At 38.5% G+C, this 25,582-nt stretch overlaps 1 protein-coding gene across 5 annotated transcripts in view; it reads left to right on the top strand.

Moving 5' to 3' along the window:
• Positions 1–25,582, top strand: part of LIMS1 (LIM zinc finger domain containing 1) — a 185,200-nt gene that overhangs the window by 102,234 nt on the left and 57,384 nt on the right. For 3 of the 5 annotated variants that reach the window (XM_036026631.1, XM_036026632.1, XM_036026628.1), the window contains one exon: positions 22,043–22,202. In XM_036026631.1, coding sequence (XP_035882524.1) covers positions 22,043–22,202 — 160 coding nt within the window. Of the gene's footprint in view, positions 1–17,309; positions 17,832–22,042; positions 22,203–25,582 lie in introns of those variants that run through there. The other 2 variants (XM_028513115.2, XM_036026630.1) reach the window with 2 other exon arrangements.

Raw genomic sequence — 25,582 nt, 5'->3', positions numbered from 1 at the left:
GAATCCTGACGTTAGCCTCTTGTATCCTGGTTTCAATCAGGAGAGAAGAACCACAAAGTAATTAGAACAAGGAAGATTTAATATAAAGATAGAATTATTAACTCTAGCAGGGGGTTGAGGTAATAAGGGATTCTCTGGTAAGAAGTAAATAGAATACTCAAGAGTATAGGGATAGCAGCTACAAGGAGCAGCCACTACTCCAGGGCTGAGATAGAACCCCAAGGTGAAGCTCCTGCCAGCCCCTCACCCACAGGGCACACTGCTGAGACTCTTAGAATGGCAGAGAAGTTGCTTGGTACCTGGCCAGCAAAACTTGCTTGAAATCTAAACTTTAGAAGACCCTCCCCCCAGGGTGCTGGAGAAGGCCATTCTGGTGACATGTCTCACCAGAGGTACGCCATTACAGAATGCCCACAGGGGAATTAGGGGAAGGCTTTTAGTGTGCTACAGGCTGCCTGCCTCTGGCTGCTTCTGGCTGCCCTGCCTGCGGGAGCTGGACACTGACAAAGTTCTGTTGCTGCAGGAGCCTGGTGTAGAAGAAAGCCCTAACCCAAGTTCCGTGTGCTGCAGGAGCTTGCCAAGTAAGCATGCAGGACCAGGATGGAAAATCTTTTCCTCCAACGGGTCACTTCAGTGCCCTTCACTGAAAAGCCCTGGTGCCAACTAGCAGAGGACAAAGACCATTTTCACAAAGCAGGCAAAACTTCATAACTGGAACGCCAAAGAGGTCCAGTAACACTTATCAGGGAAATGAGTGGGTCTGTCTGCTCTTATCATTACCATGCTTTTATATGTTATTGCTAGTTTTTTATTATTTTTTGTTCAGGTATCAGACTTTATTCCTCATGAAGAGTAGGTTATTAGAAATTGGTGTTTTAGTAGAAATGCAAGAGAAGTTGGAAACAATAGAAATTGGTGTTTCAGAAGAAAATGTTTAGAAAAGTTCAAAAAAAGTACAAAAACTTCAAATCTGATTTGCAATAAGATATAAATACTTAAATTAACATACTTTTTGATGCTCTGCCTGGCCTGTTTTTTGTCATGCATATAAAATATTTAGAGAACAATGAAGGTTTCTGGTACATTTCATATTAGTATTTAATAATTATTATTATGATAACAACTAATATTTAATGGAAACTTAAAATATTCCAGGTACTATATAAAGCGCTTCAGTGCATTATTTCATTTATTCTCTTTTTATTAAATACTTTCGAATTTTATTGTTGTTTACAGTTTTCTGCCTTTTACCTCCACCTCTCCCTGCCACCCCAGCCATCCCTACCTCCCTCCTCTGTTTCCACCCCTCTTTGTTTTTGTCCATGAGTCCTTTATAGTTGTCCCTGTAAACCCTTTACCCTTTTACCCCCATTATCCCCTCCCATTTCTCCTCTGGTTACTGTCAGTTTGTTCTTAATTTCAATGTCTCTGGTTATATTTTGCTTATTTGTTTGTTTTGTTGATTAGGTTCCACTTACAGGTGCGATCATGTGGTATTTGTGTTTTACCCCCTGCCTTATTTCGCTTAGCATAATGCTCTCCAGTTCCACCCATGCTGTCACAAACGGTAGGAGCTCCTTCTTTCTTTCTACTGTGTAGAATTCTGTTGTGTAAGTGTACCATAGCTCTTTGATCCATTCATTTACTGATGGTCACTTAGTTTGCTTCCAGCATTTGGCTATTATGAATTGTGCTACTATGAACATTGGGGTGCATAGGTTCTTTTGGATAGGTGTTTCACGGTTCTTAGGATATAATGCCAGCAGTGGAATTGTCAGGTCAAAAGGCTGTTCCATATTTAGTTTTCTGAGGAAATTCCATACTGTTTTCCATAATGGCTGCACCAGTCTGCAGTACCACCAACAGTGCACTAGGGTTCCCTTTTCTCCACAACCTCTCCAGCACTTGTTGTTTGTTGCTTTGTTTATGAGATACCATTCTCACAATGGTATCTCATTGTGGTTTTAATTTGCATCTCTCTGATGGCTAATGATACTGAGCATCTTTTCATATGTCTCTGGACCTTCTGTATGTCCTTCTTGGAGAAGTGTCTGTTCAAGTCCTTTGCCTTTTTTTTTAATTGCGTTATTTGTCTTCTTAGAGTCATGTGAATTCTTTCTATATTTTGGAGATCAAACCCACATCTGAGGTATCATTGGGAAATATGTTTTCTTGTACGGTTGGTTCTCTTTTCATTTTAATGCTGTTTTCTTTAGCCATGAAGAAGCTTTTCATTTTGATGAGATCCTATTTGTTTATTCTTTCCTTTATGTCCCTTGCTCTAGGAGACATATCAGTGAAAATATTACTACATGGAATATCTGAGATTTTCCTGCTTTATGTTCACCTGAAAGACTTTTATGGTATCAGGACTTATATTTAATTTGTTTATCCACCTTGAATTGATTTTTGTGTATAGTGTAAGTTGGTGATCGTCATTTTTTTGCATGTACCTGTCCAGCTCTCCCAACACCATTTGTTGAAGAGGCACTTTTTACTCCACTTTATGCTGCTGCCCTCTTTGTCAAATATTAATTGACCATAGAGACTTGTGTTTACTTCTGGGCTCTGTATTCTGTTCCATTGGTCCATGTGTCTGTTCTTATGCCCATACCAGGCTGTTTTGATTACAGTGCCTTGTAATACAGTTTGATATGAGGTATTGTGATTCCTCCTACTTTGTTCTTCTTTCTCAAAATTGCTGCCACTATTTGTGGCTGTTTATGGTTCCAGATAAAATTTTGAAGTGTTTGTTGGCTCTTTAATAGGGATTGCATTGGCTCTATAAGTTGCTTTGGGTAGTATGGACATTTTCATGATGTTAATTCTTCCAATCCATAAACACAGTATATGCTTCCATTTGTTTGTGTCTTCCTTAATTTCTTTCTTCAGCATTGTATAGTTTTCTGACTATAGGTCTTTTACCTCCTGGGTTAGGTTTATTTCTAGGTACTTTATTTTTCTTGTTGCTATATCAAATTGGGATTTTTTCCTGATTTCTGTTTCTGATACTTCATTGTTGGTATACAAAAATGCCTTCGATTTCTGAATATTGACTTTGTATCCCTCTGTTTTGCCAAATTCATTTATTAGGTTGAGCAATTTTTTGGTGGAGTCTATAGGATTTTCTATGTACACTATCATGTCATCTGCAAACAATGACAGTTTTGTTTCCTCTTTTCCTTTTATTTTCTTTTCTGGTATGCCTTTTATTTCCTTTTCTGTTATGATTGCTGTGGCTCAGACTTCCAATACTATGTTGAATAGAAGTGTTGAAGATGGACAACTTTGTCTTGTTCTTGATCCTCGTGGGAGACTTTTTAGTTTTTGCCCATTGAGTATGTTATTGGCTGTAGTTCTCTCGCATATGGTTTTTATTGAGTTGAGGAATGCTCCCTCTGTTCCCACTTTATTGAGTATTATAATCATAAATGGGTGTTGTACCTTATCAAATGCTTTTTCCGCATCTATTGATATGATCACATCATTTTTGTCTTTGCTTTTGTTTATGTGATGTATTGTGTTTAATGATTTGCGAATATTGTACCGTCCTTGCATCCCAGGGATAAATCCCACTTGGTCATGCTGTATGATGTTTTTAATGTGTTACTGGATGAGGTTTGCCAATATTGTGTTGAGGATTTTAGCGTCTTTGTTCATAAGCAATACTGGCTTGAAATTTTCTTTCTTTGTTATGTCTTTATCTGGTTTTGGATTTAGGATGATGCTGGCTCATGAAAAGAGTTGGCGAATCTTCTGTCTTCTTGGATTTTTTTGGAAGAGTCTTTGAAGACTAGGGGTTAGCCTCTTCCTTAAATGCTTTCTAGAGTTCTCCTGTGACACCGTCTGATCCAGAGCTTTTGTGTGGGGGGTGTTTTTTGATTACTGCTTCATATTCATCAGCTGTTGTTGGTCTGTTCAGGCTACCTGCTGCTTCTTCATTCAGTTTTGGAAGATTATATTTTTCTAGAAATGTGTCCATTTCAACTAGGTTCTCAAATTTCTTGGCATATGGTTCTTAGTAGTAATTTCTAACAGTCCTTTGTATTTCTGTGGTATCAATTGTAATCTCTCCTCTTTTCTTTCTGATTGTGTTTATTTGGGTCCTCTCTCTTTTTTTCTTTATGAGCCTTCAACAGTAATTTGTTGAACAAATTCAACAATAAAGACTTGTTGATTTTGTTTATCTTTTCAAAGAACCAGCTGCTGGATTTTTGATCCTTAGAATTGTTCTTTTAGTCTCTTATGTTGTTTAATTCTGCTCTGATCTTGGTTATTTCCTTCCTTTTACTTGCTATGGATTGTCTTTGTTGTTGTGCCTCCAGTTCTTATAGGTATAGAGTTAGGTTGTTTATTTGAAATGTTTCTATCTTTTTTAGGTAAGCCTGTATTGCTATGAACTTCCATCTCAGGACTGCCTTCACTGTGTCCCATAAGTTTTAGATTGTTTTGAGTTCATTTTCATTTGTTTCCAGAAACTCTTTCATTTCTTCCTTCATCTCATTCTTTACCCATTCATTGTTTAATAGCATGCTGTCCAATCTCCACGGGTTTGAGTGTTTTTGATTTTTTTTTCCTTGAGGTTGGTTTCTAGTTTCAGTCCCTTGTGGTCAGAGAAAATGCTTGATCTGATTTCAACTTTCTTGAATTTGTTGAGCCTTGTTTTGTATCCTATCATGTGGTCTATCTTTGAGAATGCTTCGTGTACATTTGAAAAGAATGTGTGTTTTGCTTCTTTGGGATGAAAGGTTCTGTATATATCAGTTAAGTCCATTTGATATAGGAAGAACTTTATCTGCCCTTCCATTCTAAATGAAAGCTTTGCTGGATAGAGTAATCTTTGATGTAGGCACTTGCCTTTCGTTACTTCAAATACTTCTTTGCAGCCCCTTCTTGTCTGCAAGGTTTCTTTTGAGAAATCAGCTGACAGTCTTATGGGAACTCCTTTGTTGGTAACTGTCTCCTTTTTCTGTTTTTTCTTTTAAGATTCTCTCCGTATCTTTCATCTTGGGTAACATACTTATGATGTGCCTTGGTGTGTTCCTCCTTGGGTCCAACTTCTTTGGGACACACTGAGTTCCCTGGACTTCCTGGAAGTCTATATTTTCTTTGCCAGATTGGGGAAGTTCTCCTTTATTATTTGTTCAAATAAGTTTTCAATTTCTTGCTCTTTGTCTTCTCCTTTTGGTACCCCTATGATTCAGATTTTGGAACATTTAGGAAGTTCTTAATCTTCTCATTTTTTTGAATTCTTGTTTCTTCATTCTATTCTGACTGAATGTTTCTTTCTTCCTTCTGTTCCACACCATTGGTTTTAGTCCCAGTTTCCTTCCCATCATTGTTGGTTCCCTGTGAATTTTCTTTTATTTCATTTGGCATAGCTTTCATTTTTTCCTCTATTTTGCAACCATATTCTACTAATTCTTTGAGCATCTTGATTACCAGTGTTTTGAACTGAGCATGTGATAGGTTGGTTATCTCTTCATCATTTAGTTGTATTTTTTTCTGGAGCTTTGATCTGTTCTTTCATTTCGGTGCTTTTTTTTTTTTTTTTTTTTTTTTTTGTCTCAGCACACTTAGTACGTAGTAAGGAATGGAGCCTTAGGTATTCACCAGGGTGGGGCAACTCAAGTTGCTGTGCTGTGATGCTGTTTGTCAGGGAGTGGTCTGAGAGGGAACAGTGCCACTTGTTCTGTTGTCTGTGGGTTTTCAATCACTTTCCCTGCTACCCTCAATTAAATTGGGCCCTTCTGGCACTGATCCCCAGGTGGGTGGTTTTATGTACATTCTAGGACCCTGTGGGTCACTCAAATGAACTCTCCTGTGAGGCTGGGAGTTTTTCCCACTACCGCCTCAACCCCCACGCTCACAGGTGTTTTCAGTCATAGTCTTTTAGTGTTTATTTCCATGTGCAGTAACCCTGGGTTGCACAGTCTTACTTGCTCCCCAGTTGTTCCTCCCAATTTATCTGTACGCAGACGTGGGACCACCCTTTCTGCCAACTGCTGCATCACTGAGTCCTCGAGCCTCTGTCTTGCCCCGAGTCCCTCTCTGCCAGGCTGCCCATGTCTGCCCCCTCCTACTGGTCTGGATGAATGTTTCTTCTTTTAACTCCTTGGTTGTCAGATATCCATATAGTTCAATTTTCTGTCAGTTCTGGTTGTTTTTTTTGTTTTTAAATTTGTTGTCTTTCTTTTGGTTGTGTGAGGAGACACAGTGTGTCTACCTACACTGCCATCTTGGCCAGAAGTCCTGAAATGGGCCTCTTGTAGGCAGCATATGTGTGTTGTCATGATTTCTTATCCATTCTGCTATTCTATGTCTTTGATTGGAGCATTTGAATCCATTTACATTTAGGGTTGTTATTGATAGGTACTTTTTTTTTTTTTTCGTACCTCTGTCCTCTCTCACTCAGTGTTTTTATTCCTCCTCTTAAAGCATTTCCCTTAGCATCTCTTGTAGAGCTGGTTTTGTGGAGATGAGTTCTTTTAGACTTCTTTTCTCTAGGAAACTCCTTATTTGAGCCTTTCATTTTAATTGAGAGGACTTGCTGGATAAAGTAGTCTTGGTTGTGGGCCTTTGTTTTTCATTATTTGGAATATTTCTTGCCATTCTCTTCTGGCTTGGAGCATTTCTATAGAGAAGTCAGCTGCTAACCTTATCAGGGCCTACCTTGTATGTCCTTCCTGTTTCTCTCTTGCTGCCTTTAAGATTCTCCTTTGTCTTTGGAATTTTGCCATTTTAATTATGATTGTTGTCTTGAAGTGAGCCTCTGGGTTCCTCTAGATTGGATTCTGTGTTTCCTGCATGTATATGACTTTTTCTCTCATCAAATCAGGAAACTTTCCAGCATTACTTTTTCAAACAAGTTTTCTGTCCCTTGCTCTTCTTACTTTTTCTCTTGTATCTCTATTCTACAGATATTACTCCATCTCATGTTTTCCGGCACATCCCTTAACATGTCGTTTTGAGTCTCTTTTCCTTTTCTTGGTCTTTCTGTGTTTTTTTCTACCTTGTCCTCCAGCTCGCTGATTCTATCTCTTCTTCATCCTGCCTGCTGGTAATTCTTTCTAGTGCGTTTTTTATTTTCAAGATTTTATTGTTCATTTCTTCCCTATTTTTTGTTTATTGTTTCTATTTTCTTTTTTATATTGTTGTAGTGCTAACAGTTCCTTGTAGTGTCTGTGAGTTTCCTTGAGCATCTTCATAACCATTATTTTGAATACTATATCTGATAGTTTGCTTACTCCATTTTCATTTATCTCTTTCAGTGGGAGTCTGCCAGTTCCTTTTGATTGCATGTTCTTTTTTTGTCTCCCCATTTAGGTGACTCTTTTTATTTCTGTGCTTCCTGATGTTTTGCTTTGCTGTCTTTGTAGGGCTAACTGTTATGGTAGGAATGCTGTGGGGTTCAGTGGCGTAGTCTCTTTGATCTCTCCATATCTGGGCACTCTATCTTTGCCCTTTGTTTCTGTTTTTTGGGCTTTCGTGTTGTACTTGTGGTTTTACCTTTTGGTCGGTTCCTTGTTGATTGGTCCTTTTGGTGGTTCCTTTGGTTTTCCCCCCCTCCAGTAGGTATACTGATGTCGCAGCTCCCACCTATTCTTGTATGTTGATCAGGGCAGGAGAGGGATGTACGCAACATGGAGTAAGAAATCAGAGAGGTATTTTATGGGGATTTAAATTACAGCAAGTAGAGAAGAGAGAGGATATTATCTTTGGATAAGGATATAGCTATAAACTGTGATATCTCACACCAACTAGCCACTTTTTATAAAATGGTGAAAGAGCGAAAAGACTCTTATTAGAGTGGAGGCGGATTGTTAGCTGTAATCCCGGACCACCGTTGTGCAAGGTTAGCTGATTGAAATATAGTGAGAGTAAGGTTAGAAAGTGGCGTATTGTGAGAGAGAATAGAGTTAACCCACAACCTAATAATGGTCCGGAATAAAGTGAAGGGTAGGTAAGATCAGGGAGGGTTGTTGTGTAGTATGTACAATTGTATGGAACACAACAATTATTTATAATAGTGCTGGAACAACAATAATATGACCGAAATACATGATTTGGTAACCAGAATAGAAAGTACACAACCAAGACTAGTGTGTTATTGGAACACAAGTGGAGTGAAAGAATGCAAATTAAAATCAATAAAGAGAGAATAAGGGAAAACCAGTCAAACAATACAATTAAACAGAAATAAAACAAAAAACTAAACCCCATAAGGAAAAGAAATTAAAAAATACTAATAAAAGTAGTAAAATAAATGAAATAATAATAATAATACACATACACAATAAAATACCAGTTCTGTGGTTAGGAAAGTGACATGTGAGAAAGGAAGGAAAAAAAATAAGCCTCTTGCTGACTTTAAAGCAGTTGAGCAAGTTCTGCTGGTCTTCCTGGATGTCAGGGGAAGAGGGGGGCTTGGCTGGCTTTTCTCCCTTTTCAATGGTTTTGAGAGGATGGGCACCAGGTGTGGGCCTCAATATTTACAGTTGCCCAGCCTCTGGCCCAAGTCCTTTGTGAGCAGCCAGGCTCAAATCAACCACTCAGTCTCTGGTTGCTCGGAGTGAGTCAGGCTGTGACTTGTGCTTCCATTTAGCAAATCACCCTCAGGCAAGGCAGCTTGCTGCTTCCGAGTTCCTTACAAAATAGGTGCCACCACCTCGCACCGCCCCCCCCCCCCCAGGCCAGGTTCTTAACAAGCGCATGGCTTTTCACACAGCCCAACTTTCTAACCAGTCTGGACAGTATCTGGGTCAGGGTCTGACACAGCCCCACTCTTCTCCCTTTCCCAGTTGTCACCCCGCACCCCAACTTCTCTGGTGCTAGCGTCCAGTCCCAGTCATACTGAATGTACATCGCCTCTGTGTGTCTCCCACTTCGTCTCTATTTGCCCCAGCAACCTCCAGCATCCAGAACCCTCCTGGTACCAGGCTGCCTTCCCTGCTGTGGTAGGGGAGGGAGCTAGTGATCTAACTCTCCTCCAAGTATCCTGTGGCAGGCACTAGGCCCAGGGACACAGTGGCCTAGGTCCTTGTGCAGATCCCAGCTACCTTACCATACCCAAGTAATCTCCTCACTGTCTGTTTTTCAGTGTCCTCTATAATTTTTGTCCCCAAACTTCATAAACACTGTGATTCCATTGGCTGTTCACTCTGTTTCTCAGAAGATCAGTTAGGTGTTCCTGCTGGGCATAGGGAGAACTGGGCTCCGCTCCCACCTACCTTGCCACCATCTTTTTACAATCTATTGCTAGATTTATTTATTTTTTATTCTTACCCAAGGACATGTTTTCATTGCTTTTTAAAGAGCAGGGGGATGGTGGGAGGGAGCAAGGGTGGGGGTTTGAGAAATATCAATTGACTGCTTTCTCTTACACATCCCAACCAGGGATCAAACCCGCAAACTGGGTATGGGCCCTGACTGGGAATTGAACCCTCTACCTTTAAGTCTGTGGGATGATATTCCAACCAACTAAGCCACACTGGCCGAGGTTAGAATATGTCATCTTGAGAAAACCAAAAGAAACCCAGTTTTATCCTGTGAAAGAGGATGGTAAGAGCTATGGGAAGAGAGAAAGACTGAGGATAGGAGCCAGAAGAGGAAAGGGAACATCCAAAGACACCCAGGAGAAACTGAAGCCCTGGTTGCTTGCTAGACATCATTATACTGATAGCTAGCTTATACAGGTAGTCAGGCTTCCTGTGACGTATCATTTCCACATCTTTTGGTCACACTTGTGGGAAAATCTAAGTCATGGTAGCTAAAACAATTCCTCGACTTTCTATATATACTCCATGAAATTTGAAGTCAATGAAAGAGAAGAAACCTTTTTAAAATTAACAAAAGTAAAAATAAAAATTTTATTTCTACCTAATCCTGTCCAATATATTCAAGGTTGTTTAATGCATTAAAATATACATGGAAACAGGTTCTATATTAAAAGGAAATGACTGGGAATTAAATATATATAGATTGAAGTTTGAAAGGATTTTTTCACTTAACTTGAGTAAAATGCTTTTGTTTTATTTTTTTCCTGTCCTTCCATACTCAAATTCTCCTGGTTTTTATTTAAGTTTATCATTGAGGACAGTAGATTTCATGTTAAGCTTAGTCATAAAATAAAAACTCTCACTGATTTCTTCTACCAGCTTAACTGAAGGTCAATGTTCAGTGAGAGCTATTCCTAGCTGAATCAGACTAAAATAAGAATGTAATATAGAGCCAGAAAGTTTGGTACTGATGGCCACCACAGCCATATAAGGAGCCATCCCATGGATACATTGGAAAGATTTTTCTGGCAAGCTGGACGTTCTCTTAAGTCAACACGCTTAACTAAATATACTGTTGTATATTTGAAATACAAATCATTCTTAAATTTGTGTGTTTGGTTAGGACACAATATATCTTTTTCCAAAGGTGTTTAGGGATGAGAATAGTGTTAGTATGTCACAAAACAAATGCCAGAGAGAAATTATTTGAGTAATAGAGGAACTCCTGCAGAGACATATTTCAGTAAAGTTGTTAAAATTTTTAAGAGAAGTATTGGACAACCTATGAAAGATAATTTTAAGAATGTTTTTTCAGTTGACCCAATCCATATCCCATGGTCACTCAGTTATTTCAGTGACCATGGGATAGGGATTCAGCGAGAGAAAATTTGTGAGGGAGCTTATAGATTCAAACTGCAGTGATGATAGTTAAATGAGTTTTCTTTACTGAGAGGTAAAAGGTGAGAAGAGACAGTCATGCTAAAGCACATGAGCTACATGGAGCTTTTTTGAGCTTCTGGAGAAGGAATTGGCTCACTAGTACTTGTCCAAATGTTCTTCTGGATGTATCACCCAGTACTAGTCAAGTTTGATCATCAATTACCTTTATATAATTCTGAATAGTCATCTTGCTACAATCCTGTTTTTGTTGTTTTTAAAGATTTTATTTTATTTATTTTTAGAGAGAAGGAAGTGAGGAAGAGAGGGAGAGAAACATCAGTGTGTGGTTGCCTCTCTCACACTCCCCACCAGGGACCTGTCCCATAACCCAGGCATGTGCCCAAACTGGGAATCGAATTGGCAAACCTTTTGGCTCACAGTCCCACATTCAATCCACTGAGCCACACCAGCTAGGGACAATCCTGTTTTTATTTAAAATCACATATTTTTTTTAGTTTGCCTTTCTTTTTAATTTTTTTTAAGATTTTATTTTGTTTATTTTTAGAGAGAGGGAAAGAGAGGGAGAAAGAGACAGAGAGACACACCAAAGTGTGGTTGCCTCTTGCGCACCTCCGACTGGGGACATGGCCCAGAGGCCAGGCGTGTGCCCTGACTGGGAATCAAACCAGCAGTCCTTTGATTCACAGGTCGGCACTCAATCTACTGAGTCAAACCAGCCAGGACTTAACATACATTTTAAAAAGAAAAGAGATAAAATGTTAATGTACTTATCTCTAGGTGGCAGAAATATCTCTCATCTCTGCCTTTTATAAATTTTCTGTAATAAATTACTATGGGGCTAAAGGAAGTGAGGAAATTAAAAATCAAACAAAACAATGCATCCCAGTAACCCTGTTGCAAATGCTCACATTTCACACACTTAGGATTTACAGAAACTGGGGCTGCCCCATTGTTCAAATTATTTGTTAGTTTATCTGTATATGGTTCAGAATCTCTCTGGATAAAGAGACTTTCATGGAGAATAGAAACACCATATTTTTTTTTTCTTATCCTCACCCAAGGACATACTTACTGATTTTCGAAGGAGGGTAAGAGAGGCAGAGAAACTTCGTTCCATTTCAGGGACAAAACCTGCAACCCAGGCATGTGCCCTGACTTGGGATCGAACCTGTGACCCTTTGGTTTGTGGAATGATGCTCCAACCAACAGAGCCACACTGGCCAGAGCAGAAACACTGAATATTAATTATTGGTTTCAGGACTAAAAGTATGCCTTCTAATTTATTTACTGAAAGATTTTAACCTGAGATTAAATTGTGCTTCACTCATTTTTTTTATGAGGGATATGAACACTGTTCTTAAAATATCATAGAGTTTGAGGTGCTGTAAGTTTTCTGACTCCAACACCAAAGATAGTCCACCTTTAGATGAGTTTCCTCTGAAATGATGTTACAATCAGATGCAAATTGCCTTTTTTTGGTCATAGTCTCCTTGTCTCTGTTGGATTGGTCTAAGACTAACGAGGCCAAAGAGGTGCTTCCCTGCTTTGATCATAAGGCAACTCCAGTGCAAGTGAGTAAATGCGCAGTTTTCTTCATTTTTAAAAAATCCTCACCAGAAGATATATGTATTGATTTTAGAGAGAGAAATATCAATCTGAGAGAGAGACATCTATCAGCTGCCTTCCACACACCCCCAACCAAGGATCCAACATGCAAGCTAGGTATGTGTCCTGACTGGGAATTGAACACGCAGCCTTTTGGTGTGTGGGACAACATTCCAACCAACTGGGCCACCCGACCAGAGCAGTTTTCTTCGTTTTAAATTCAAGCTGTTCACCTTATTTTGCTCTCACTCTCTCACCCCTATCAGGAATTAGGAAACAATTTGAATAGACAGGGCAAAATGGCATATTAATTGCAACTCTGGGTCCTTTTCTGGCCAGCCTTTGTCTATTTCCTCACCGTATCTTAAAAGAAAACAGTACATTTGTCTGGGAAGCTAAGAAATGAGAAAGAACTTTTCAGCTCCATTATCTTTACTTACATGTTGATTGTTTTGTTTTTAGTAATAGGGGACAATCAGATTAAATTTTCTATTTGAGTAGGATTGAGAATCACAGTAAAAATACTTTATTTTTACCATGTGGTAATTTAACCAGGCCATCTCAACAATTTGTATACCCCAGCATTCATGGAAACCTTTTATTGACTTTGGAGAAGCTTCATTATGTTAGTTGTTGCCGAGTGTTTGGTTAGCCATTCTCACATACATAGATCTCTTTGGAGTGGCATACAACATGTAATAACCTTATTTCTATGTTATTTTTATTGATTGATTGATTTTTAGAGAGAGGGAAGGAAACATCAATTTTTTCCACTTATTCATTCATTGGTTGTTTCTTTTTTTTTTTTTTTTTAAGATTTTATTTATTTATTTTTAGAGAGGGAAGGGAGGGGGGAGAGAGAGAGATTGAGGGAGAGAGAGAGAAACATCAATGTGCGGCTGCTGGGTGTCATGGCCTGCAACCCAGGCATGAGGCATGTACCCTGACTGGGAATCGAACCTGCGACACTTTGGTTCGCAGCCCGTGCTCAATCCACTGAGCTATGCCAGCCAGGGCTGATTCTATTTTTTTTAAGTATATTTTATTGATTATGCTATTATAGTAGCCCTAGTTATTTTCTCCCCTTTATCTCCTCTCTTCCCTGCACCTGCCCATCCTCCAGGATTCCCCCACCCTTAGTTTGTGTCCATGGGTCTTACATATAAGTTCTGTAGCTTCTCTATTTCCTATATTATTCCTAACCTCATCCTATCTTATGCCTACCATTTATGTTTTTTACACACTGTACCTCCCCCCCACCATTACCCCCCTCTCCCTCCCCCTACTGATAACCCTCCATGTGATCTCCATTTCTGTGATTATGTTCCTGTTCCAGTTCTTTGCTTAGTTTATGTTTTTGTTTTTTAGTTCAGAAAGGTGTCTAACTTTTTGGCATCTGTGGGCCACACTGGAAGAAAAGTTGTCTTGGGCCACACATTAAATACATTGCAACACATAATCACAAAAAACATCTCGTAACATTTTAAGTAAATTTGTTATTTTGTGTTTGCTGCATTCATAGCCATCCTGGCCAACCTGTGGGCTGCAGGTTGGACATCCCTAATCTAAGGTTTCTGGGTGCCAAGCACCGTCATTAATATAGTCCCTGCTGGAAGCAGAGGAAACTAGAGGGAAAAAAGTCTTCTACATGCTTCTTAACACAATATTCATTAAGTACCTTAAAAAAATAAGAGAATTTTTACTAAATTTCCAGCATCAATCTGATTAAGCACACAACAGGTGTGAAACAATTTAGTGCCTGATGGAGGAGGGTTAAGATGTAGTTCCTGTTCAAGCACAGTTTCGTGGTGGCTCTGTTAGTAGTAAGAACCATCAGCCTGTCTGTACTCAGGGCACTGGGGAAACGGAATATAAGGCAAAGCCAGATTTGCTTTAATTTCAACTTAATGTCTTGTTGGTGATCAAGAATCAAATAATTTTTTAATGAGTTCTTTAGTTCCATCAAAGGGACAGTTAAGATTAGTAGAGTACATGTGCATGCACATAAACACACACACAAACTATTAAGAGACTTTTCATTTTGTACTTTTTTATAGTGTTTTTATTTTTTCCCAAATGTACATATTACTTTTTTTTCTTGTCAATATGATTATTGAGTGAAGTAAAATTTCTGACTTGTTTTTGTACTTATCTTCACATATATATACTTAATACATGCATATATAAAATAAAATTGGGACTATGTACTTATTAGAACAGCTAAAATAAAAAATAATGATAACACCAAATGCTGAGAAGGATGTAGAGAATTTGAATCTCATATACTGCTGGTGGCAATGTAAAATGGTACAACCACTGTAGAAAATAATTTTGCAGTTTCTTAAAAAAAGTAAACATAAACTTATACAAATCACTAGTTTCACTCTTGGACATTTATCCCAGAGTAATGAAGACTTGTATTCACACAGAAACTTATACACTACTCTATTCAAAATAGCCCAAAACTGGAAGCTATTGATTGGATTGGCCAAAAATTTTATTTAGTTTTTTTCCATATGATGGCTGTAGTAGTGCTTAGTTGTCTTTAACTTCATTCTAAATTTTGTTAGATTATATTGTGACAGTGTGCATTTTAAAAAACCTGTCAAAATTGGTGAATTTTTGTGCAGCCATTTTAATGTTGAAGATGGAAGAAAATAACATTTTCAGCATATTATATTTTATTTCAAGAATGGTAAAAATGCAACTGAAACTCAAGTAAAGATTTGTGCAGTATATGGAGAAGGTACTGTGGCTGATTGAACGTGTTAAAAGTGGTTTGCGAGGTTTCTTGATACTATTGACATATTGACCAAATAATTCTTTGCTGTGGGGTTGTCTTATACACTGGAGTGCTTATACAGCACTCCAGCTTCTACTCAATAGAAACTAATAGAAGATGATAGCCGACATACTCAAAATATCCAGATCAATAAAGTTGTTGGTGAAAATGAAAAATGTGTCTTTTATTTTATGGAAAAAACTAAACAGACTTTTTGGCTAACCCAATACTTACGTGTACTTCAGTAGGTAAATGGTTGAACTTTGATATGTTTATACCATGGAATAGTACTCAGCAATAAAAAGGAGCAAGCTCTTTATTTACAAATGAAACAATTTGGATGTATCTTAAGGGCATTATGCTAGTGGAAAAAGCCAGCCTTCCAAGGTCACATACTATACGATTTTTATTTATGTAATTGTCTCAGTCAGTTTTAGCTACTATTGAAAAAATACTGTAGATTACATGGTTCAAACAACACATATTTATTTCTCAAGATTTTGGATGCTGGAAATTCTAAGATCAAGGCTCCAGCAGATCCAGCTTAGATGAGGATCTACTTCCTGGATTGTAGCAGCTACTCTGACTGTACCATATCATGTATCACGTGGCCCATAGAGAATGATCTGTGTCTCTTCTTATGTGGGTATTAATCTCATGGTGAAGAATTGATGTTCCACTCCCATGACCTAATCTAATCCTAATAACCTCCCAAAGGCCCCACCTCTAAATACCATCACATTGGGGATCAGGCTTTTAATATGTGAATTTTGGAGAAACAAACATTCAGTCCCTAGCAATTAACATTCTTTAAGTTACAATTACATAGATGAAAATCTCATTAGTGGTTGCCAGGGTTTAGGGATGGCAGGGATAAGGATAGAAGACTCAGATAAGATGAAAGAGATCTTTGTAGTGATGGACTAGCCTTATATCATATCATGGGGATGGTGTATTCTGTGTCTACCCTGTATACACACATTGCACCAATGTGAGATTCCTGATTCTGATGTACTATAGTTACATACGATGTAACCACTGGGGAAAGCTGGATGAAATATACACAGGACCTCTCTGTACAATCTTTGGAATTCCCTGTGATTCTATAATTCAAAATAAAAAGTTAGAAATTTGATTGAAGATCTTTCAGAATATTTTTAGTTCCTTGGCAGACAAGAGACTTTGTTATGTCTTATCTTTATGAACCATTAACTTTTTCATAGTTCTACTGTTCTGTCTAGTAGAAATAAGACTAGTCATTGTGAAGCAAACAAGAGTTAGTTTTTTACCTTAGTATTTTTTAGTTACATTTTTAGATCTCTTGCTGACTCAAAAACTGGTAGCCAGTTTGCGCATTCATTGTTTCCATGGTTTGTTGATCAAGTAGATGAATTACGAACTCCATTCATCAACAAGTAATTATTGCATATCTGCTAAGAGGTGGACTCTAACCATGAAGTGAGTACAGTCATGAACAAGACAAAATTTCTGCCCTCCTAAGGGTTACATTTTTGGCATGTGAAGTGAGGCTAAAAGACAGTAGAGAGAGAACTTGTCCCCAGCCCTTCTGGATACTGTGTGAGCTTGGTTTCTCTAAGTAGCATTACCTTAGTGTGGGCAGAATATTTTGGATCTGATTATGATTCTGGCAGGAGAATGAACATGATTTACTTTCAGTGAACCTAATACAAATTAAGGCCTTTATAAAATATTTTAAGGGAAATAAAAAGAGCCTGACGGTATTACATCATTATCATCTCCATTGCTGACACTGTTACAAGACCTGTGATACGGTATAATAAGACATGCCAATGACATTGTTAGTCATGGTAAACCAGTATTGCCTCACAAGTTACAGGATTAGCTGGGGATCAAATGCAAGGAGTTCTAACTACAGCTCTTTCCTGTTACCTCTTGCAATCCATTCATTGAACACATTCTTGAACTTTTAGTATGTGCCAGCTGTGGAATAAATAAGTCAAACATAGCTCTTCACTGCACCAACTCACAGATATCCAGGAGAAGGCTGTCATGGTGCACATGTGGTGAGCATGCCCTGGGCATCATGATGCTCCTCAGAGTGTGCCAGCAGTGCCAGCTCACCAGGCGCTTATTAGAAACAGAATTTGAGGATGTGTTACATGCTCTCTAAGATATTCCTATGCTTACCAAAGTTGAGAAGCATAGTGTTGGGGTTGTTGAAGCCAGCAGCAGACAGCCAGGATACAGGACTGTTTCTTTCTCAGAGACCTACCAAGTAGCCCTCTTTCCTGTAGTAATGATTACAGGCACAGTCTACCAGGATGGTTGCTTGGCAAAGGCTGGGTTACTACTTTTTGGAATGTTTTCTAGAGCTTCCAAAATGCCTCAATAAATCAGGACTCTCAGGCCAACTTACTGCTTTGCTTCTGGAGCTCTTAATGTGAAGGGTCACTAGCCACCCTGGCAAGACTGTGGCTGACGTGTGTAAGGACAGTGGGAGTGACCCTGGCAAGGAAGCAGGCGAGGCCTGGACATTATTTCTCTGGTCTCCTGTCCTGCTGCTCTCTGCCCTGGGCTTCAGGCTCAAAAGCATCAATGATGGCATTCTTGAGTAGGGCACACCATCCCTCTGTTATCCCAAAGAATGAAGAAATATCCCAGACAGCACTGAGCAGTGTCTACCAAGCTGATGGCAATGAAGATGAGAGGGCTGTGTCCAAACTGCAGCGCAGGCACAGTGACGTCAAAGTCTATAAGGAGTTCTGTGACTTTTATGCGAAATTGTGAGTGTCCCCTTTCCTACAATTCTCCTCTCCCAGATCTAACCTTTCTGGGTTTTCAATGTGATAGCCATTGACAGTGCTATTTCTTGGACTTTGAGCAGGGGCCTTCAGGGTGGTGCAACAGGTTCCAGCAGGCAGGTCAGTTGTCTGGTCATGGAAACTCATGCTGGATGAAATGCGGATGTGAAGGAAAGTGCTACCTTTACAGTAAGAATAGTAACATCTGTCTTTAACAGGTTCCTGATAATAGTATAATTTCACTGTACAGTCCAAGTAGGTGGTTTAGAATTTTCATTATTATGATTATAATAAATTTTTATACTCAAAAGTGTCCACAGGTAAGGAGCAGGTTGGAAGAAGCCAAAAAAATGCATTACAGGATGCTGATAAAAATACAGATTTTTGTGATGTTTAACAGTCAGCAGTTTAAAGTTATACCAACGGGGTTTCTTAATACTGTCTCCAGGGGATTGAATGAATAAAAAAAGATGTTGTGTAGCAAATATATATATCGTACAGTTAGGCCTCAAAGTTCATCTGATTCATATTATTACTGGGCTTTAGCAAACAGTTTCCAAAAAAACAAAGTAGTGCAGAGCATTATTTAGACCAACTCGTGTAAGATTGTTGACCTTATACAACATTGTACACTTGGAATTATTGCAAATCCCCAATTTGTCAACTGAAAGTTAAAGAGAATTTAACTGACCTGATTCTCTGTTTCCATGAATTCATTCTGTGTGGTATTGCAACAGATGTCATTTATTTTCACAACTCATAAAGAGCTCTTTTAAGACTAATTTGGCAATTATATTTGCATTGTAACTAAAATGCTTGGTGAACTCCCAAGATGCTTTCTGAATTTATATATTTTTTTGTGTTTTAATGCCAGAAAATTTGTTTCTCATACTTTGATAAATGGGGCACTTACATAATGGAAAGCTTGATGATGCCAGGTGTTCTGTTGTGTGCATGAATTTTGGAAGTAGATCAGCTAAAACGAGTATGACTGGGCTATTAAAAAGATTCTACACTAAAGGCATGTACATATATCCTGCATAAAAATATTATCTAGAGATATTCCCCAATGTACATAAATCATAGCCATCAACACTTTTGTTGAAAAATCTAGTGGAATTTCTTTCCTCTGAAATTAGTTAATTTATTATAACTAAACAGATGACAGCTTAACTATCATTCATAAATTTTAAAAAGTAACTTATCGTGATTCTTAAATATAAAAGTCAACTGTAAAATAATACATATGTTAATGTAGTTTCATCCACTGTAACAAATGTATCACTTGGGTGGGGATATTGGTAATGGGGAAGCTGTGCACGTGTGGAGCAGAGGGCATATAGGGAATCCGTATTTCTTCCACTCAGTTTTTCTGTAAATCTAAAACTGCCCTAAAAAACAGTCCATTAGCCCTGGCTGGTGTGGCTGAGTGGGTTGATTGCCGGCCTTGAGCCAAAGGGTCACCTGTTCAATTCCCAGTCAGGGCACATGCCTCAGTTGCAGGCCAGGCCCCCAGTAGGGGGGCGTATGAGAGGCATCCACACATTGATATTTCTCTTCCTTTCTTCCCCCTCTCTAAAAATAAGTAAATAAAATCTTTTTTAAAAATCCGTTCAAAGTAAAACAAAACAAAATAAACATAGTGCCAGAGGATCAAAAACAGTAAGATTATTGATACTTTTTTCCTGAAAGTTTCCTCCAATATTTTGTTTCTTTTTTTTTTTCTGCTTGTTATGAAAAGGAATACTTCAAAAATACATATTACATTATCTCTAAAAAACTAGTTTCTTTTTCCTGTGGTAGAAATAAAACAATATGCTTTTTATAATATGTCTACCTATTTTCTATTATATTTTTTGCCTATTTGACAAAAAACAATAGGAATAATTTTGATTCATGTACGCCAGATGGCTTTTGTTGTGTTGGCTGTTGTGGGTTTTTTTCACTTGACAATCTTAATATTAATTTTTGATGAAAAATAAGTGTTTCTAAAACAACAAACTCTTGGTGGGAAGTGTAGCATTAATGTTACATTTTTACAAATTTCATTAACATATCTCAATAAAGAGAAGCTTCTCAGTTTCTCATAATTACTTCTGCATTTATCCTATTGTAATATGTTGTTTTCAATAAAGTTTGTGAAAAAAAAATATGACCTTACATAGAGATGTGGTTAGAAAAGGGAGGGCCTTTTGAACCTCTGAAAGGGTCACAGTGGCCCCTAAATTTTGAAAACCACTGATCTAGGTAATAATGAGTCAGGCCATTGCAAGATGGCCTTATTTCTAGCTTTTTTGGAGTTCCATTAAAGTCATGAGGATTTGGTGACTCTTGAGAGGTTTTTTAATTAATAATAATGCTTCTTATTTGAGTAGCATCTTCTGGTTTTCAAAGTGGTTTTATATACTTTTTCGTATTTCATCCTCAGAACAGTACTAAAACTTATCGAGGCAGGTGTGCACTTAAAATACTTTATCAAGGTACACCTGAGGATCTTGGTCAGGAGAAAGGAGGAATCCAAACTTTTCCAGAGCTTTGCTAAAACTTCCACAGTTCAATTAGCTAATGGCAAAGCCAAGTGAAGAAGGGAGTTTTATAGGTTTTTCTTCTTAACTCAGTAATTCTGAAATGAGAAAGTAGAAAATTTGTTTTAGTGTGAGATTTAGGCAAGGTTTGTTAGGCTGCCTAACTTCTTCCCTTTTTTCTTTTTTGGGGGGTAATGTTTTTATTTTATATTTAAACCTATTAAGTAAAATTGAGTGTGATTGGTATGGAGGTATAAACATATTACTGAGTAAGTTAATGGCAAAGCTACAAAATAGTAATACTATTCTTTGAAACACTTGGGGGAAATAGGCAGAGTTGCCCTTTGGTGTGGTGGGGTGGGGGGGTTCAGGTAAAATAAGGTATCTGTGAAGACTGGCTAAAGCAACAGAAAAACTAAGAAACTGTTATGAGTCAAGGCAATTAATATGTAAAGTGGAGACTCTCCTTCCTACCTGCCTCAGAGTGTTTGTGAAGATTCAAGAAAACATTGGCAGTAACTTTACAGGATGGTCAGAAGCTGCACCTGGGGACCAGACACACAGGTACAGCTTGCACTCTGAGTGGACATCTGAAAATAAACTTGTCAAATTATAACAGGTGGCTTGGCCAATGACTTCTGCTTACAGGACCTTCTTCACTTGGAGGCCTTTCAGAAATAAAACAGTTCATGTGAAATTCACTGGGGGGCAGTCATTAGAGGATAACTAATTATATCTCCTTGTATGCCTTATTATATGCTTTTCTTGCAAACTGCAGTAGTTAGGTGGAGCATGGGATCATTTTTTGAATGCCTCCTGTCTGCTTCCAAGTGTTGGGTACTGATTGGCATTGGGCTTATCATCAGTGGTTACTGACTGCCAGGTTTTACTTTCCTTATCTGTATAGTGTGATGATGTCCTTATCACGTCCTCTCAAGTGTTTGAAGTTGATGTTGTAATATGATTGTGATTTTATGAGCAGGGTACCTGAAGTCTAATCCTATTATCTTCCATTAACTAATGAGCTTTGTGGGGTTGGGCTAGCCACGCCACCTCTCTTCTCCAAACCTGTTTCATCATCTGTAAGGTGATCTTTATAATGCAAATTCTGTGATTTTAAGATATATTTTGTAATATCAGTGCTTAATATTTGTTTTACCAATTAGATTATAGGACTAAGGAATTTTGACTCATTTTATTTGCTTTCAACAGGGTCTAACCAAAGGGATAATCTGTGCATTGACGTGGTGTTTACTTGACATGAGGTTTAAATTCTGTTCCCAGAAGGGAGAGAAATTGGCTTTGAAATGTTGATTTTCTGACATTTTAATTAAGCTACTTATAAAGCTATAAACTCAAAGCTCCATGGGGACAACTCTTGACTTTCATCTGTATCCATAGGCATTCACCTGTGGTATATTTATCAAGAGGAATGTCAAAATGTTAAAGAAAATAGGTTCCAAGCAGAAGGAGCTTTGAGTACTTAACATGCTATGGCAAAGATAGGAACAGTTTGACTTGAGAACTTAAGATACAAGCAAAAAATTGGGCTTTTTAGATAAAATATGATTTTTGTAAACAGGTAGAATGTGTGCTCTTTAGTCCACTCTGTTTTTCAGTCCTAAATCTAAGAAGAGGTTAATCTGTCCCTTCCTTTGTTTGTTACAGTAACATGGCCAATGCCCTTGCCAATGCTATCTGTGAGCGCTGCAAGGGGGGGTTTGCACCCGCTGAGAAGATCGTAAACAGTAATGGAGAGTTGTACCATGAGCAGTGCTTTGTGTGTGCTCAGTGCTTCCAGCAGTTCCCAGAAGGACTTTTCTATGAGGTGAGTCAACTTGGAGAAAAACATAAAGGTACCGTTCTCCCCCCCCCACCTTCTGCTCCCCTCCTCTCCCCTTTTTTGAGTCACCTTCTTCCCTTTAAATTTTAATGCCAAAGATTGTATTGAAGAGCCAGATACAGTGCCAGGTACTTGGTACCTGTTGATTATTGATGGCTAATACATGGAATGCCCCGACAGACTCCCATCATTTCTGTTCTTCTTTTCATCCTCCTATTTCAGAACCCATGGCACCTGTGACTCAACCTACCAAACCTGAGCACTTCAGCTCAGCAGTTTCGGAAGCATGGTTTTTCTGGCTTCTCCACTTAGGTCTTCACTTGCTTGCCCCTACATACACCTTCCTGATTCTGCCTCTATGTATTCTTCCTTCTCAGATCACCACTGGGTATCTTCTCTAAAAGAGGGTATCTGTTATCTACTCTAAGAATTTCAGGCAACCAGTGGGACCTGCCATGCATTCATTTGCTAAAGAGGATTCTGTTTAGAAATGAGTATTTTGGGTAGATAGCCTGTCCATATTTAACTCTTCTGTGTGTCTTATGTTCTTTTCCAAATTTTTGTTTTTTCTTGATCCTCTGGTGTTACCATGTGATCTTTACTTCCTCTGTGTTTATTCTTACTATGACTGAAACCCCTTTCTCACAGGAAATGTCTACTTTTGGGACTGGTCTAGGGAGGTCAACCTCATGCTCTTAAAGAAGATACAAGTGGTGTGTGTGTGTGTGTGTGTGAGAGAGAGAGAGAGAGGAGAGAGCAAGTTAGTAATTTACTTTTACCAACCTACTCCTCACATGTTTGTATATATGTGTTATTCATATGCATATCTTTATATGATAATACATGTACATAGAATTATGTACAATCCAGAGATCGCTGCTTTTTTAATTTCTTCTTTTGCCTAACAGATTTTTAAATTTCCTTGTTTTACCAACCATTCCTGAGGAAGGAAAGGTACTTAGTTGTCAAATGTCATTAGTAAGTTGATTGCAACTCAGACAAAATTTTCCCATAGAAACAAGGTCTAGTGAAAGTAGGGTTCCCAGGTCAGCCTGCAGAAAGCTTTTTACCTGTCATGTTTATATGAAATACAGAACTACCATGTATATAGTAACTTCACTCTGGGAAACAGCTTTGAGAGTTTTGATTAAAGAACACTATTTTACTCATTGGGATACATTTTTAGCTCCTGCTATGTCCCAGAAACACTCATTCACGGCAACGAAAATTCTACCAGTAGGAACAGGAATTTTTTTCTCTTTTCCTTTACTTCTGAACTGCTTTCCTATGCTGCTTTCCTATGCAGTGGGAATCTTTTTCTGTTAAGGGGGTGGCTTTGGATGGGAATGGCAAGTGAGAGTTGGAGTGAGATCTGAGCAGAAAAGGCAGTCACCAACAGCAGGAGAGAATGGGGGTGAAGACTGGCAGAGACCCCACCCTGAGGTTGTGGGTGGGGCTGCTATTGATAATGAAGACAATGGCAAGTAGATTAAAGAAGAAAAAGGAAATTATTAGAGGCTGAGGCATGGGAAGAGAAGGGCAGTGTGTAAAAAGACCTAAAGACCTGCTTCTGTAGAGCCTTGACAGAGCAGTCTCGGATCTCTGAGTAAGCACAGTGGAGGCAGGCCGAGACTAGCAAGGAAGGAGGTAAGACTTCCAAAGCATATTTAAAGGAACCCTAGGAATCTGCCTCCAGAGGAAACTGTCTTCATACTTTGTAAACCCCTTCTTTATTCCTACCAATGTTTTTCTGTGAGGCCCAGAGAGGTTGAAGTGTCTGTCCTTGATAAGAGCAGATTTGTGACATGAGTTAGGAATTAGAATCTAATTTGGTCTCCTAATATTTGATATGGTATTATTTTTCTTATATATTCTATTCAAATGTAAGATACTTTTATTGAAATGGATATTTATGGCAAAGGCCTTAAAAGGGATTCCAGAGCAGCAATACAGGAGAACTCAACAGAGAAAGTCAGGTTCTGTTTTTTCAGATATTTTTCTTGTCATGATCACTATTCCCTCTCTTAACTTATTTTTCCTATATTGTCCATTTGTTTGCCATTTTGGAATTAATAATATTGCTAAGCACAGTCACCATCTAAGCTCCTGGGTCCTATATTTGGATCCTGTCAGGTGCCAGGCTACTTGTGCTTAGTCAGAGGGAAGGCTTTGTAAGAGTCTTCAGTAGAACGGGAATAAAGCATGACTCATTCTTGTCATCCTGCCCACCCCTCACTCCTCTTTACTTCAGGATTATAAATAGCCTACCTGGGCTTCTTGATAGTGTTCCAGAAGATGTTATCAACACCATCAAGTAGTCTGTTAATGGGCTATTGTCCAGCTTAAGCTCCCTGAGGTCCTGAGGAAGATTGCTATTTTAATTACATTTACAATTAAAACCCCCTCTTCAGGCCAGAATAGACCTCTCCTTCTGGTTGAATGATATTAGAGAAAAAGTTATCCCAGACTTCTAAGGAAGAATCTGCATTTTCAGTTATATTCAGCAATAAATTGTTTCCCAGAAAGGAAGCTCAAAAACTTATCTGGATTGCTTTCCATTTGAGAAACAACTCTGTGCTGCAGTCTTGGTGGTAAATAGTGATTGCATTATTTCCACTTCATACCTTTGCTGTGGCTTTTGTCTTACCATTAAAATACCATCCTTCCTTCAGTCTCCCATCGTTATCTTTTCTCTGGAAGGCTAGTGATGAATGAAGATTTATAGGTGGGTTCTCTGTACTCAAGATCCCTTCAAAGTGGGATTCAATTTTTGTTGTAGAACTTCCTGATATTTTGGATCAGATAGCCAGGACATTCTTCACTTTGACTACAAAGGCAAGTATAGTGTAAGACTTGTTTCCTATCAGTCTTTGGGATGTTTGTCTGTAGACAAGCTCACCCAGCTCAGATATTCATGGCTCATCTGCAACTCTGCTTTGAGTAAAATAACACCAATCTAGATTATTACCTACATTGGCTCCTTACTTAAGATGACTTTGAATCCTATTATATGGTTTAAAAGTGAACTTAACTTCAGGTCAAGGTGGCAGCATAGGTAAACATAGTACTCATCTCCTTCCACAACCACATCAAAATTACAACTAAATTATAAAACAACCATCATTCAGAACTGTCTGGTATCAAACAGTTCCTACTTGTTTAAATGGAATTCCTACAACTATGGAATTAAAGAAGCTACATTGAGACTGGTAAGAGGGGTGGAGATGCACAACAAACTGACCCCACACCCATCTGTGGTTGATAAAAATCAGGAGGGATATCTTGGCTGTGGAAGTCCCACCTGAGGAGCAAAGTGTCCCAGCCCCACACCAGGCCCCCCAGCCTGGGGTTCCAGTTCCAGGAAG

This window comes from Phyllostomus discolor, chromosome 5, assembly GCF_004126475.2.
Source record: "Phyllostomus discolor isolate MPI-MPIP mPhyDis1 chromosome 5, mPhyDis1.pri.v3, whole genome shotgun sequence".
NCBI lineage: Eukaryota > Metazoa > Chordata > Mammalia > Chiroptera > Phyllostomidae > Phyllostomus > Phyllostomus discolor.
This window is presented reverse-complemented; position numbering and strand designations above follow the sequence as displayed.